The sequence below is a fragment of the Hirundo rustica genome, chromosome Z (assembly GCF_015227805.2).
Source record: "Hirundo rustica isolate bHirRus1 chromosome Z, bHirRus1.pri.v3, whole genome shotgun sequence".
NCBI lineage: Eukaryota > Metazoa > Chordata > Aves > Passeriformes > Hirundinidae > Hirundo > Hirundo rustica.
In genome coordinates this window covers 84,325,443-84,340,822 of record NC_053488.1, presented here as the reverse complement: position 1 = coordinate 84,340,822, position 15,380 = coordinate 84,325,443, and the positions used below count along the sequence as shown (strand labels likewise).

Below are 15,380 nucleotides of genomic sequence, written 5' to 3'. Positions count from 1 at the left end.
GCGGGCGAGGGAGCACCGGGAGCAGCGCTCAGAGCGGTGCGAGCCCGCGGCGGTGCCGGGGCCGGTCCCGGTGCCGGGCGGGATGGCGCGCACAGGTGCGGGGCGTGGCGGGGTGGGCGTGGCGCGGGCGTGGCGCGGCAGCCCCGCGGGGACCAATGAGCGCCGGGGCGGCGCCGCGCGCGGGGCGAGTTTCCCGCGGGCGGGGGGCGGCCGCCAATCAGCGCCGGGCCGGGGCGGCGCGCGCGGGGCCGGGACCGGCGCCCCGGGAGCGCCGCGCGAGGCGCGGGGCCGTGCTGGGCTCCGCTCCCTCCGCTGCTCCCGGTGCCGGCGCGTCCCGGCTCGGCGGGCGAGCCCGCTGGTCAGCGCCTTAGAGGAGCGCCCCGCCGGCCCGGGAGGATGTCGGGGAGCGACGGAGCGCTGCCGCTGGTGCTGCCGCTGCTGGCGGCCGCGCTGCTCGGTGCCGCGGGGGCCGCGCAGCCGGCGGGGGAAGCCGCTTGCCGCCCCGTCCGCGCCGCCTTCCAGGCGCTGCAGCCCGGAGCTAAGTGGGTGCCCGAGAGCCCCGTGCCAGGTGAGAACGCCCTCCCCGTGGTGTCCGGCCGGCCGTCATCGTCTCTCCGGGGGTCGCCGGGGGCCGCAGCGCCTCGAGCCGGGGCCGCGGACGAGGTTCGCTGCGCGGCTGCGGAGCCGGGCGCGGGCTGCCCGCTCTCCCCCGGCGGCGGGGGCTGCCGGCCGCTCCGTGCCGGTGGCCGCCGGGCTCGGCACCTTGGATGCGGGGGTAACACGGAGCCTGTGACTACGTCGCGGTAATGGGAAACCCGCTGGAGAGCGGGTCTTTATCACGCTCCGTTTGTCCGCGGGTTTTTCACCCCCGGGTGGCCGCGGTGAGCTCGAGCTGTCGGGTAGAGCCGCGGCGCTGCCGGCGGGACCAGCCGGCTGCGTCCTCGCATGCCGCTGTCGGGGGTCCGGTGCGAGGTCCCCGGGAGCTCTCGGGGTCCCCGCCGGCGAGCGGAGGCTCCGCGCACCCGTCGCGTCTCTGCAGGTCCCGGGTCCGCCAGAGCCGCTTTTCACAGCGCGAGGTGTGCCGGGGTCCGAAGCGATCCCGCTCTGTAGGGCTGCTCCGAGAGCATCCGAACTCTCATCCCAGCCTGAGCCCGGGGGCTGCCGCAGCTCCAGAGGATGGGGCTGGAAGGAGACACCGCGGCATTCCCCGGGCTGTGCGGGTGCCGTGCGGGGTGCGAGGGTGCAGTGGGAGTCTGTGATAAGTCTGGGAGAGGTGTTATTCTGCTCTGCAGTTCCCATTACAGGTGGCTGCCGGGGAGGTACCGCGCCAAAACTCACCACCTACGCCTTCTGTATATATGCCTCATTCCTATTTTAAAATGTGAGTGAAATACTTGAATTCCTTGCCTTTGAAAGGCTCTTTTGCAGCTTTTTGGGAGCTAGGGAATGTCGGCTGCTCCAGGTGGGTGGCTGTGTGCTGGGAGTGTGCGTACACAGCTTGATCCGTTTCGATGGCTGCGTTACGGAGCTGCCTGGAGAGCTCGGTGGTGCTGTGTTGGGTTCAATGTGCGGTGGAGAACGCCTGCCCTGAAAAGCTTATGATCAAAGTATGAAAGGGAAGAGATAACAGGCAAACGTGACGGGCAGGGGAGGTGCAATGAGATCATCGCCAGCCGTGGCTGCTTTTAATAACGATGTGTTGGGTTACGTTTCTTGCATTCGGTGTCGCACAGGCCAGAAACACGAGAGTTCCTTCAGCAGTGATCTGCTGCAGCACAAGGTGTTGCGGCTGCTCGTGCAAATCCCAAGTCTTTTGGACTGTAGGACGGCAGCAATGCCTCAGCTTATCAAGAGCTGTGAGAGACATGAGGGGAGTTTAGGCACAAGTCCTGGTGAGAGTGTACCTTTCCTATCCCTACTGTCCTTACTTTCTCTTCTCATAAAAGTGTTCACACTTAATTCTCCTTTCAGACTACCTGCAGGAACAGCATCCCTTCTCTCTCTGTCCCACAGAGCCTTGGTCTCCTGGTTAGTAAGGAAGTGGCACTGGGAATACTTTCCAGTGAAATGTTTTTGCATAAAGAGTTGCAAGGAAGGGAAAGAGCTGCTTTTGTCACCACTGAATCGACAAATTTTCTGTTTCTGTGAGATTCTTGCTTTGATTCCTAAGTAACTTTGCTGACTATGTTTTTACACACTCCAGGGAGGTGATGGAGGGATAGGCAGGTTCCTGGAGAATGATTCCTGCTGTATTGAGGGGCTGCTGGGGCTGCCACACTGTAATGTGATCAATCCTTCCTCCAGCCTGGCTTGGCTGTGATTGCTGTGGGTGTTTTCGCCCTGGTATCTTCCCTTCCAAGCAGGGTTCAGGTTGCTGGCGTTCCTCAGTTATGTTCTCGCTCCCCTGTGAGCCCCAGCTGCATCCCTGATAGTCAGGAGCAGTAAGGAGCCCTCTGCCTCTCTACAGAGCCTGTGGGCAGCTGGATCAATACCTCGTAACAGGACTGCTCTTTCAAGTGAATGCTTCCAGCTTGTTACGATGATAAAGTTCCCACACATCAAATCGAAAGTGGATTTTACATTTGCCTAAGTACATAAACTTGATCATAATTAAAGCAATGACTGCTTGCTTATACCTTGGATCTGGCCCATCTTGCGTGACTCTGTGTGGTAATTACACTTCAGAGCACTTGCTTCTCATAGTAGCAGCTGCATAAATCTCTGTAATAGGGGAACATCACTCAAGGACTATTTTCCAGGCATCTGTTTACTGCTTTTCTTCCTTTCATACATCTGTCAATTAAAAAAAATTTTGGAGTTCCCAGCCACAAATCACCACGGAATCAATTCTGAGAACCTTTCCCCATGGTTTGCACCACCCTGGAGAAGATGAAGCTAAACATCTTATTTAAAGTGTGGGGGGTTTTTTGGTGTTTTTTTGTTTGTTGGTGGTTTTTTTTTTTTTACAGGAACAGAAAACAATTGTTTATGGAAGCTCCATTTTGCATTATGAGCAGTTGTTGCTGAAGGAGTAAGTAGTGGAAACTTGCTGCTGAGTTGCAACACACCCAGGAGAGAAGTCCCACGGCTCAGTTTCACTGCATCAGTGGTGCGTGGGCTGGAGGGACATTGGCACAGCATGCTCCTGGAGAGCTCTGAAGTAGACAGAGACCACACTTCTAATTAAAAAGAAACCAAGAAAAAGGCAATCTTGTTAAATGTGAGGGAAGTGTCATGCTGTTTCGTGAGCGGTATTGATGTTCTGGGAGTGATTATAGTGGCAGGCGTGCACCAGGCAGTGAGAAGCTTGGTCTCCTCTGGTCCTGCAGTCTGGAGCCCAGGATTTTGTCACTCTGGAGCATGGTCTGCTTAGAGGTGGGGAACAGCATAGCCTAACTACTGTCAGCTGTGGCTGACTGTTCCGAGGGGTGGGAGGATGTAATTCATGGCAACATCTCGACTGGAGCTGGATCAGAGATGTTGTGTTGGAGAAGAGTGAGGGCAGGGTGATGGGAGAGTGCTTTTCCTGGGTTTTGATAAAGATGAGACTGAATGCCAGCTGCTGAGCCAGCCTGTGGTTCTGTGCTGGGGTGGCTTCAAGCTCAGTAATAAGTAAATTCTCTTTTTCCTATGTTGCCTGTCTTGGTTTTCTTCTTCCATTTGTCTTTTCTCTGCATAATTTTTCCCACCTATAAAATGCAGCTTGAATTTCCATTTCTCCTGGTCTTTTTCTCTTTGCCTTTTGGGTTTTTCTGTATTGATGGTGACGCTCCGGGTAATTGGTGCCTGTGGGTAGAGGGGAAGGGGTGAACTGGTGCCTTTGGCAGGATGGGGAGAGGGGATGGATGTCCCTGCTTTGGGACAATGGAAAACTGAGGAATATTTATCTTGACAGAAATACCTGCTGGCGGGTCTGTTTTCCTTCTCCCACAGCAAAGTGTTTTTTCCAGCTTTTTGTTCATTTTCGTTGATGGAAGCAAATATGGATTCACCCTAAGAAAATAGGAGATTAACCTTTTGGAGTTGAGGTGTAATGCTTTACGAGTGCCTGGCTGAGCATGTCAAGCTTTCTTCTCTCTCTCTCTTTTCTCTTTTCTTTTTTTTTTTTTTTTTTTTTTTTTTTTATTTTTTTGGCAGCTGCTGTGTGCCAATGTGCAGTTTAAAAATTAAAAATCCCAACCCTTCCAGTTGGTCTCTACGCACCTTTGCTCATGAGCTGGTTCCCTTTGTACTCCTGCTCTTTTATTCTGTTTTTCCTGAGTGGGACTAATGATGCTCCTCCCTGTGCAGCCTTTCCATTTAGCTTAGCATGGTGGTTTAAAAGCTTAGTTTACTAGATAATTGAGTTTTCTGTTCTTAATTATTTCAGGCCTGCAAGTTGCTCTCTTGATAGTTAAGAGAGCAGGAGCAGAACCCTAAAATTTAGTAACCTCCCCAGGCAGTGGTTTTATAGTGAGATCATTAATTTTATTTTTTTTTTCCCCCAGGGATTCACTTTAACAACATCCTTAACAGTGTTCTTCCCAGTCTTTGGAATGGCTGTGGGATGCGTTCATGTGAATGTAACAAATCCATGTGGGGAGTGGGTTCCCAAAGTTAACTTGTCACATTGATGACAGCATTGATACACTTCTACACTTGTTAGGGGGAAACTTGTACTCTGTAAAACCTATTTTTTCGCTGTAATGTCTTCTTTTAAAAGATGTGTTTTTATAGGGTGTTAGATTTGCATGAGAATCATCTGGCCAACATTGTAAGACCAGGGGAGGGATCCAGAGTCAGATGGCTTTGTGAAACACAAGATGGAATAGAAAATAAAGGATTGCTAAGCAGTAATAAATATCCTATGTAGGACTCATACTGTTCCAACTTAAATCACCTCTTGAATGAGGTTGGTTTATAATTTATATCTCTTTAATTAGATTTATAAAGATCAGCATTAAATCTGGGTTTTAAACAGTTGCATTTCTTTTTCCCCCCCCCCAAATGCTGAGCATTAATAGGCACCGACAGATGTACAAGCCTCATATCACACAATTTAAAAGGTTCTTAATAAAAAGTATAGAAAAAGCTGGGGGAAAATCCACTATATTTAAATGTTGAGTCACTGCTTCTATCTATTTAAAGCATGATGCTGCTTGTAAAACAATTGGAGGAGGAAAATTGACCCAAACCAGCATGTCTCTTGTGGGTAATATTACCAAACTGGTGAGTTAAGAGGGTGGGAGGAACTCCTCTGACACTTCCAGACTGCAGAAGGCGAAGGTGCCACTGCATGGGGTACCAGAGCCCCCTCACACGGGGAGGAGGCTGTAGGAATGTAGCGTTAAGCAGGGACAGATTCTTATTTTGGCAATGCCTGGGGTAAATTTGGGGGGAATGCTAATCTGATTTAAGTTGCCATTGGATCTGGGTGGGAAGGCTTGTGTGCCCTGGTGTGCACAGCTTGTCTGCCTGTATCTGATGACAGGGTTGAAGCTATCGTGGGACGCTTAAAATCAAAGGAAAACCTTCAGCCTTGTGAAGGAGTCCACAGCTCCCCACAGATGATCTTAAGGGGTTTTATTTTTGACATTTAATCCACTGAAATTATTTTCACTTCTGCTTTACTAACCACCTATCTGCGGGAATAATTGTACATCAAAGCCAAATGTAGCGGTTCAAATTCACCGCTACCCGGCCATCAGTAAAAATTCCCTGTCAGGAGGAGGAAGACGCAGGGTGCTACTGAAATTCGTGCAGCTTTAGAGTTTATTTCTGTCGGCTGGGAGCGTATGCGAAATTGCTGGAGCATTTACACTGCTGTTCCCCAAGATGGCATAAATGGCACAGCTCTGATGGTGCCTGGCGTTCCTGCACCCATGGAAGGGGCTGCAGCCAGTGCCTTCCCATCCATGGGAGCTTGGTGTCAGAGGGTCAGGCTGCTGCACTTAGCATCTCATCATCCCACTGATCTTGCAAAGATTGGTATGTGAGCCCCCAAATGCAATTTAATAAAACGGTTGTGGTAATTTGAGGGACACTTTCTTCCTGAAAATGAGTTTGTAGTGATTTATAGCAAAAGGAGAAGGTTGTTTGCAAGGGCTGAGACTGGCATTACAAGGTGTAATGACTTGAAACTTTAAGAAAAAGGGGTTGTGTAGGTTGGGAGATAAAAACAGTCTTAACAGTAAAGGGCCATTAGGCAGCGGAATGGGCTTTGCTATCTCACAAGCCGGAGTATCGCTGGAGGTGTTTGTGTTAGATAAAATGCTGAGAGGGGGTGGATTGGGAGGCAGAGGTAGGATTTGATGACTCACAGGACCTTTTCCCGTGCATTTTTTTGGAGTCAGAAACGTGTGGCACCCTAATTCATTTATTGCTGGTGTCTGGTCCGTGGGCTTGCTGAGTGTTCCCGGGCGCTCGTGTCCCCGCATCCTTCACGCTTCCAGAGCGCGCGTGGTTTGCGCAGCCCCCGGCCCTTGGGGCTGCTGCAGCCTGAAGAGGCTCCTTCAAGCAACGGCACGAATAAACCCCAAATGCAGCTGCAGGTCAAAAGCTTTGTCTCTGTTTCATCTGTGTCTGCTGGGGCTGGGTTAGTGGCTCCTGGGGGCTGGCTTTGAAACCTCCCATCCCTACTGCTCCTGGGGGGCTTGGAGATGGGAGTGTCGGAGCCAGCTCGCCATCTGGGAAAGCCATAGACAGAAAAGAGCTGGCAGATGGGAGCCAGGCCCCTTTCCCCGTCCCTCTGTAGCAGCACTGTGCCAAGAAGAACCTTGTCCTTGGTACCTTCCAAGTGCCTGTCCTGCCTGTATTGTCCTGTTGTGTTTATCATGACATTTCTTACCATCTTAGTTGGCTGTCTCCGTAAAAACGTTTTCAACTGAGTTAATTCCCAGGCTTTTTCCTCCTCCTCTGTGACTGCTCTGATACAGCATGTGTCTGTCTTTTTACTGCACAAAAATAAAGATCCATTTAAGGGGAGAAGTTGGCTTAATTGCTAAAAAGAAGGATGGGATGTGAGTAGATGACCTTGCTGCTTCCTATCCTTGGCATTAACTTGCAGAGACCTCTTAATTGCCAACTCTCAGATTTTCTATATTGGTATTTCCATTAATCATGGAAAGATTTTTATTTTATAATTTGAAATGTGTCGTAATATAATAAATGTAGGAGGAAATAAGCTTTGTATTAAAAAGTAATTTATGGGCATATTGTAGTGTTAAAGAGACCATGCTAAGCCTTTTTGCGGTGTAAATTGAGTTGGGTTTGACTTTAAAAAAACCTCTTTAACTTGCTGTTATATAACTGCTTCTCTCATTAACGCAGTATCTTGCTGTTATGCGGTTTTATGGTCCCTTTTATTTTTTCAATGCATGAAATACCTGTCGCTGTGCTCCTCTGGAGTGGGTGAGTTCACGAACTGCTGAGGTTCATGCTTTAGATGTTGGTGGTGCTGGCTCTGTGTCAGGGGTTTTGAGGAAGAGACTTCGTGCTTTGCAGGAGGGGAAACTGAGGCAGTGGGGAGTGATGGAGCAAGGATGGGGGGGTGTGGACCCCTCTCTCCCCCTTCGTATGAGGGTTTTTTTTACAACAGCAGGGCTTGCACTGGTTAAATCTCCTTTCCCCACATGCAATGTGCGCTGTAGATGAAGCATTTCATGTTCCTTTTCCCATGCTGTGCCAGGGGAAGGGATAGGGCTGGAGGGAGGAGGATTTCTGCTGTCGCTGCTCCTGAGCACTGACAGCTGGTTTTCCCTTGGCACTGTGCATGACTCTTCTTCAGGAGGCACACGATTGAACTGACATTAATATTAATCCTGTTCTTCTAGACTAGACTTGCAAAAGTGACTTTTGACACTTTCTAGTAATTAGGGAGAGCGTGGATGTGGTAAAAGACGCTTGTGAAGGAGAGAAGACAGGAACCTGAAAGGATGCATAATCCTTTCAGAGCAAAGATGTAAATTACCAAAGTAGCTTTCATTGAGGAAAAAACCCTCTATAACCAGCAGGAAGGCAGAGCGAGGGCTGAGAGGTGTGAGAGCCTTCACTCACTCTGTCAGGGCTCTTGGTCACTGGCCTGGGGACTGCTTCTAATCCCAGTTCTTGGCAGAGCTGATCCTAGCAGGGAACAACAGCTTTTGCTCTGGGCATGCTGCAGTTTGGGTGGCAGACAATGAAATGTGGGTGCTGGCTGTTCTTCGACCCTAGATAGCCATTTTTAATGGAGTTGTTGTTTGCAGTTTGAGTTTCTAAGGGCAGCATCAGATTAGGTGTGTTTTGCATGAGGAGAGCTATTTGCTTTGATATGAGCTTGTCGTTCTGCTTCTGTGTTTGGGGCCTCAGTTTGCTCTTAAAAGTTGATGGAAGAGGAGATCTTTTTTTGCTGCTGCTTCCAGCTCTTCTGTTTTATCTTCTCTTGTCTGAGCCTAGAAAGATCTCTGTTTTCTTCCCCAGATTTTATTTAATTTTAGCTAGCAACACTTTTCTTAAAGTTGTCTACTTCTCCATGAATAGATGCTTTGGGAAAATGTCAAAAAAAAGAAGTTTAGCATCCCTGAGCAGTGCTGGAGAGGCCAGAGCAAGTGGTGCCCCTCTGGCCTTTGTCTCCTGGATTTTGTCCCGTCCTGGTGAATGAGTCAAGGTGCTGCTGGAGACGCTCTTGCCTTGTGCAGTGCTCAGAGCATCCCTCTGCAGTGGGACATCCTCCAGTGAAGCAATGGGCCTTGTGCTTTGCCTCGTGCAATGGAGGAAGGATGGGATGGGGACGTTGGTTGTACAATGTAAAAGTCATTGCTAAAAAGCCAAATAAATCATTATAGTTGTGTCCTTCTGCTATTGCTGTTGTTGCTGGGGATACATGTGGCAGAAATTGCAGGCAAATAGCAGTGTTGCGTTCCAAATGACTTTTAAGTCTTTATGTAAATTACAAGCACACTCTCCTTGATGTATACGTTGCTCTGTTCACCCTAAATCCAGAGCCTCAAATGCTGTCTCCGTTTTCTACCTCCCACTCCAACCTTCCTGCCCACCTGTGACTCCTCACTGCTGTGGGCAGACAGGGGACAGCAGGGTGAGGCTCAGGATCGCTCTGTTCAGCACCAGCACATCAGCGTGTGGGAGCTGAGGCAAGAATTGCACTGCCAGGCAAGCACAGCTCAACAATCCAGGCTCTGCCTTATCTGTCCTTTCCTTTGGCCAAGCTGCTTGCTCAGGATGAATTCCAGAAATGTCATCCATTTGCCCAAACAGCCATACTGATGCTCGGAGTTGGCTTCCTCTCCTAATTCCACCCCCTGATGTGAATTGTCTACTTTTCCTGTGCCCCTCCAGGGACTGATCTGCAGGTATGTGTCCCAAAGGGCTCCACGTGCTGCTCGAGGAAGATGGAGGAGAAGTACCAGGCCACCGCCCGCCTGAACATGGAGCAGCTGCTGCAGTCGGCCAGCATGGAGCTGAAATTCCTCGTCATCCAGAACGCTGCTGTCTTCCAAGGTGAGTGCTGGGGGTGCTCCAGTCACCTGCAGGAAGAGGAAGCATTTCTGCTACTCCTCCTCAGCGCTGGGCACTTGGAAGTACAAGTGGTTGGAAGCTCTCTGTTCACTTGTTCTGATATGTTTGTAGATGTTATATATGCTTGTTTATGATTAGTGATACACCTGTTTTGCTGCATGGCTGCTCTGCAGGGCTTGTCTTAAATATTCCTGCAGCTGTAAGAATGAACGGAAATTTGAAGGCTAAACTTCTTGAGGTGCAAATTAAAAAAAAAAAACCAAACAAACAAAAATAAACAACAAAAAAAATCCCACCTCTCCAAGAATTAAAATATCTGTGCAAGAATTATTGTGTCTGACTCTGTCATTCCCAAAATATGGGTTGCAGTGAGGTGATCTGGTTGTCACCTCAGTGTAATGCTTGGTAAGGTCTGCCTCGACTGTGTTGTGTATTGTTATTGTTTTCCACCGAACAACAAAGTTGGGCACGCTGTGGGAAAGGTGGCAGAACCACTGCTGGTTCCCAAATGTAGTCCCTGGTGCCCCCATGGGATATTTGAGTGCTTGATGCCCTGCTGTCTGGGGCAGCTTTCCTTCTAATGATAAAATGATGGGTTTGTTTGTTTGCTTGTTTCTGGGGTTTTTTTTGTTATTTTTTTTAATTTGCAAAATGGATCTTTGAATTTTTTTTTAGTGTGGATACATGCTAGTTTATGCCACTTAAATCTGCAATAATGTTTTTAGGGCCTTATGGTTAATGTGCGGTGAAATGATTGCTTGTTTGTTGCGTGCTGTCCTATCGAGGTTCCATCATTCTGTATTAATGGTGTTTTTGCCTGTATTTAAAAAAAGAAGTCATGGGCAACCAAGCGTATTTTCCACTCATGATGATATTTTTTGCAGAATAATTGATTTATTTTTGTTTATGCCTCACTAATAGCAAGACCCAAGGCCTGCTGAAGCCTATGAGATCAGGGCAGAGCTCTGTTCTGGGCCACAACTGGCTGATGAAGTCTAATATGTTTGGGTTTTTTTTTTGTCCTCAATGTAAGATCAAATGAATTGCTGAGGAGATAACAGCACATTTTTTTCCCCCCAGTAATTCTTAATGCAGTTACCATTAAGTTCCAATTCAAATAACCAGAATGGAGTAAAAATAATGAGAGATTGGTTTCCTAGGCTTAGGAAATGTGGGCTGGTTTCAGAAATGGTGAATAACCTGGGTGGAATACAAAGTGTCTGCCTCCCTCCTTCCCATTTGATGGAAACTGCAACATTAGTTTTTATTGTTTGTGGGAATGACACCCTGTGGAACTGCAGGTTGTGCACAGCAGTCGAGCGCTCTGGCTCTGAACTTTCTGCCACTTCTGGAGAGAGCTGAATTCCTTGCTTTGATTTTATTATTTCCCCCCTGCCCTCCCCCCAACTTTTAAAAACTGTTATTTCCACCCTGGCCCAGAGGCCCGTGCAGGGGATTTGAAGCTGAATTTATTCTGAGAAGCCCTGGTATGTGGAACTGCCATTCTTGGTGGTGGGGAAGAAAAGCATGTAATTGAACAGTTTCTGACCACTTCTGCTTATAAAAGAGCTCTAAAGTGCCTAAAAATCATTTGCAATTCCATTGCAGAGGAGGAATTCCTAGCTGGAACCACTGAGGAGCTCACTTTAATTATCTTGTATAAAGTATTTCGGACTTGGAGGGACAATTCATTGGACTCTGAACACCATTTACTTTTGTTATCTTTAAAACTAGTCTGACAGTTTGTAGAAGAGCACTTTTAAAAATAGGTTGATCTTTTGATTGCTGCTTGCTTAAGAGTATTTTGATGGCTGCAATGCCAGAGGTGGTTCCAGCTATGGAAATGGTGCAGGATGCCCCTTGGAGGGCTGTGCCTGGGGCTGCGCAGGGCACTCAGCTATTGGGGGGATGCTGGAGTGGTCAGGGAGGAGAAGCCATGACCACATTTGGAGCCCCAGTGACACTTGAACCTCTCCTGCAGGTCCTGGGTATGGGTTCCCTGTGGCTGTGGGAGCTGGGAGTGCAGTGATGGAATAGCTGGAAGCAGTGCCAGCTCTGAGATGTGCTCTGGCAGGGGAAGAGAGCTCCCAGTGTGTCTTGCTTTGGGTCAGACCCCCAGCCTGGGGACCCAGTGCCGAGGATGGATAATTGCACCTCTCTCCAGAGGGGAGAGATGTGTTGGTATGGAAACACAGCTGAACCACTCATATTGAAAACACAAATGTGAAATCCTTCAGAGTTAGTTTTAATATTTTTACCCTGACATCTAAAGGGACTGCTACTCTGACAAGCAGGATCTCACCCAGATGTTATTATTTTGCACCAAATTTAATTTCTTCCTGCTGAAGCTAGAGCAGCATCTCTGCTGATAAAGATCAAGGGAAATTGTCTGGCATTTACAGGAAATCTCATCCAGGCCTATCTGTTACAATGTTCACTTAGCAAAGTTTATTAGATTATTAGTTTTAGACCCTTGGGCTTTTTCTTTATTGCAGTTAAGAAGGAAAAATCCCAACAAAAAAAAATCTTCCCTTCACTAAATTTGAATGGTACAATTAGCTCCTGGTCTTATCTTGCAGGCATTTTTTAAAATTATGAAGATGATTTAAGTAGTGATTTAATCTTTTGGAAACTTGCTGCATTTGACAGTGTTAAAATGGATTGTGGCTGCCTCGACTGCAGCTAAATCTTATTCCAGGATTTTTTTATGAGCAGTTTTTTTTTTTCATTTTCCCTTGGTGTATCCATGCTGATACCTGTCTGTGTGGGCACCTCCTGGCTGGGGCTTCTCAACTCTGAAGCTGGGATGAACCCCATCGCCTCAGAACTGCTCATTTAGTGTTGCAAAGTGTTCTCATCCAAACTAACCAGTACTTGGTACAACTCCCCTGCTGGAGATGATGGTGAGAACCTTGCATATGGTTTGCTTTCTCCACTCTTTTTCTTCTGATAATAGATCTTGGGTTTTTTTCAGTGGGGGAATTTCTGGCCCTGCTACCATCTAATCTTTTCCTATTGAAACGACGACAACAGCAACAAAAACCCTCAACGAATTACGCTGATTTCCTAAATACAAAACCTGAATAGCTCAATTTTGTGAAAGGTAAAACTTGAGCAGGAAAATACCACTGTGGTTCTTCCTTATCTCTCCTTCCCCTCACTAAAGAACTCTGTTCCCTAGGGTTGGCTTGTGTGCATGTTTCCTCCTGATTCCCAAGCTTGGGAATTTGCTTTTGAATGGTCACTTAATTTCTTGCCCTGCATATTGGCCATATTGCTCTGTGGATAACAGAAAATCCAAAGCTTTAGCAACTGCTCACTCGCACCTTTTGTGCACATTCCTACCAGTTCTCTGTTCAAGGGAAAATGCACTGTAAAAAGTGGAAAGACAGTGACACAATTAAGGGCAGAAGGACCTCTGAGAGGAGGGGAGCATCTGCACCCATTCTTTGTGTCAGATTTCCTGGTAATCTCCCTTGTCCATCCAGTGGGAAGAGCAGGAACAGGAGAGCTGACTGTGAGGGGCTGCTGCTGTGGGCTCCTGGGGAGAGCTGCTTCCAGTATTTTAAATGATTGCTCAAATAAGTGAACAGCAGGATCTCCTGCTGCCTCTCTGCAGTTTCTTCTGTTGATGCCAGTCCCATCTTGGAGGGACTTTTCCACGTGGTGCAGACACGGAGCTGCTGGAGTGTGTCAGTGGCTCTGAATCGTGGGATGCATGACGTGGCTGCTCCTGACCCTGGATCCAGCTTCTCTGGGTGCAGCATTTGCTTCCACCCACTTCCCAGGTAGCTCCTGTGGGGCTGCAGTGCTGCTGGAGCTTTGGGAATGTGCTGGATGCTGGGAAGGTTAGCAGCACGGTAACCCAAACTGAAAATTTGACTGGGATGCTGCAATTGAGGCCCCCTTGGTGAGGGCCTGGAGGGGTAAATGAAGACCTGGTCTATTCCCTGAAAGGCAAAGGCATCTTCCTTTCTGCAGCTGGCAGCTGGAAAACAACAAAAGCTGTGTCAGGGGAAGCTTGCAGGGGCTACAGAGATTTGAGGGGCTTTTGGCACGTGTGTTTCACAGCGGTATCTAGGAAGACCATCATGAATCAACACCAACAAACCTGCCTGTACATGTTTATTTTCTTATTGATGGGAGAATCCTGCTCCTTGTCTCCTTTGGATGGGGCCCTCGGTGGTTCTGGCAGAGCAGGTGCTGTGGGGAGGATGTTGATTCTTCTCCTCTTGTGTGCTGTGGTAGGATAAAGGCGGAGCTGTAACTCTTAGTCCTACCAGGCAGCTCTGAAAGCTGTAAATCCTCTGTTAGGCATAAATGCAGCCATTTTGGTTATTTATAGTTATTTACACTATCCATTCATATCTGTCAGGATTGAAGGCAGTTTTGACATTGCAAGCTTCTATCAGGTTATCTTTAATCAGTTTAGAGGCACCTAAGCCACAAATATATCAAATAGCCAATCCTAATGTTGGACTCCTCTAAAGTATGACTGAATTATTTATTTTGTTATGATGAAAATGTCTGGGCTTTATTGGGTTTTCTTTGAAGAACTTGATTCTGCTTGAAGTCTAGAAGATAAAAGATTAGCGATTGTCTCTCCAAGTTTCTTATTCCAAATCCTTCAAGGCTTTTCATTTTTCACGAGCCTCTGTTACTACTTTAGAGTCAAGGTAAGGGAGCCGAGGTTTCTTTTATTCTGTTAAAGAGGTTTAACTATATAAAGAATTTTATCTTTACCTTGCACAGGTAAATCCAAGACACACGTAGCAATTATGCGAGGAGAGATGGGGTGTGTGGTGGGAGCTTTTGCACCTTAATCACCAAGAGGGGTCTATCGATGCCAGCCCTGCCCAGCAAAGCTTGTCTCTCATCATTTGGAACGGTTTAGTACTCCGGTGTCTTTAAGCCAATCAAGTTTTGATAATTCAGGATGGTCTTTCAGGTGTTGGCAGTAGGAGGAGCCTTGGGTGGATGTCAGCGTTGTTCTGCAGATTGTTGCCTTCAGTGTGTGTGGGGAGAGAGAAGGTGATCTGGGGCAAGTGGGAGAAGTCTCTAGCTTGGAAAGTTAATAACTGTTTCTGAATGTGGAGGTGAGGGGTGCTGGGGTTCAGGAGGACTTGGAGTTGAACCAGCCCTGCAGAGGGGAGATGTGTCCTGGGGTGACTGTGTATCCCCAATGGTCTGTTGGGTGCAAAGGGGAGGGAAGTGCGTTTGTTTTTCCCCAGGAAAACTCTGCTCATTGGAGTGACCTTGAAGCGGGGGAGTTGGAACATGGCAAGACAAAAGAAGCTCCGTTGTTTTTCCCCGGCAGTTAGTTAGTTTAGTGCTAGCGTAGTTAGACGCTGTAGAATAGCTGAAGCTTTTTGCCTTTTTTTTCCTTTTTCTTTTTTTTCCTTCCTTTTTGCTTTTTTTTGCCCTCTCCTCGGAACTGTTCCAACCTCTCTGGACTAAGGACCTGGGGAAGCACCGGGGGCCTCCACAGGGGACCCACCCCACCAAGACCAGCCCTGCACATCTCCTTTTCTCCCAGTGCCAGCGGAGACGGAGCGGTGGAGCACAGTGACGACCCTCAAGGAGACTTTCTTTAAGTTTGTTATCCCTCCGTAAGCGGCACGAAGCTCTTGTCATCGGGTATTGTGCTGGGAGTGCTTTGCCTGTTTAATAAACAGGATTTTTACACTTCCCTCTGAGGAAGTCTTTTCCAGAACCGCTTGGGGGAGAGGAGGAGGGCCCCGTGGGAGGGTTTCTCCCAAAATCTGCCTGAAACCACCACAGATGTGACCCATAGGTTACAGCTGTGGTGTGTGGATGGGCTTGGCTGTCTAACCAGTGTGCAGGGCCGCACGGCTTTTCCAAACAGGAGGAAAGTGATTACAATTAAC

General features: G+C 48.2%; 1 protein-coding gene across 1 annotated transcript; it reads left to right on the top strand.

Annotated features, from left to right (window-relative positions):
• Window positions 1–396: 396 nt before the first annotated feature.
• On the top strand, window positions 397–10,970 carry LOC120765851 (glypican-3-like). Its single transcript, XM_040091044.1, has 3 exons — window positions 397–568; window positions 9,313–9,474; window positions 10,933–10,970. The coding sequence occupies exons 1-3, from the start codon at window positions 397–399 to the stop codon at window positions 10,968–10,970; spliced, it is 372 nt and encodes a 123-aa protein (XP_039946978.1).
• Window positions 10,971–15,380: the final 4,410 nt, after the last annotated feature.

What these genes read in the sequence shown, in the direction of transcription:
- LOC120765851 (XM_040091044.1), top strand. Translation starts at nt 397, where the DNA reads ATGTCGGGGAGCGACGGAGCGCTGCCGCTGGTGCTGCCGCTGCTGGCG. An exon ending in GCCCGAGAGCCCCGTGCCAG is followed by an intron (nt 569 to 9,312) that starts GTGAGAACGCCC and finishes GTGCCCCTCCAG; the next exon opens with GGACTGATCTGCAGGTATGT. An exon ending in GAACGCTGCTGTCTTCCAAG is followed by an intron (nt 9,475 to 10,932) that starts GTGAGTGCTGGG and finishes ACCCTGGCCCAG; the next exon opens with AGGCCCGTGCAGGGGATTTG.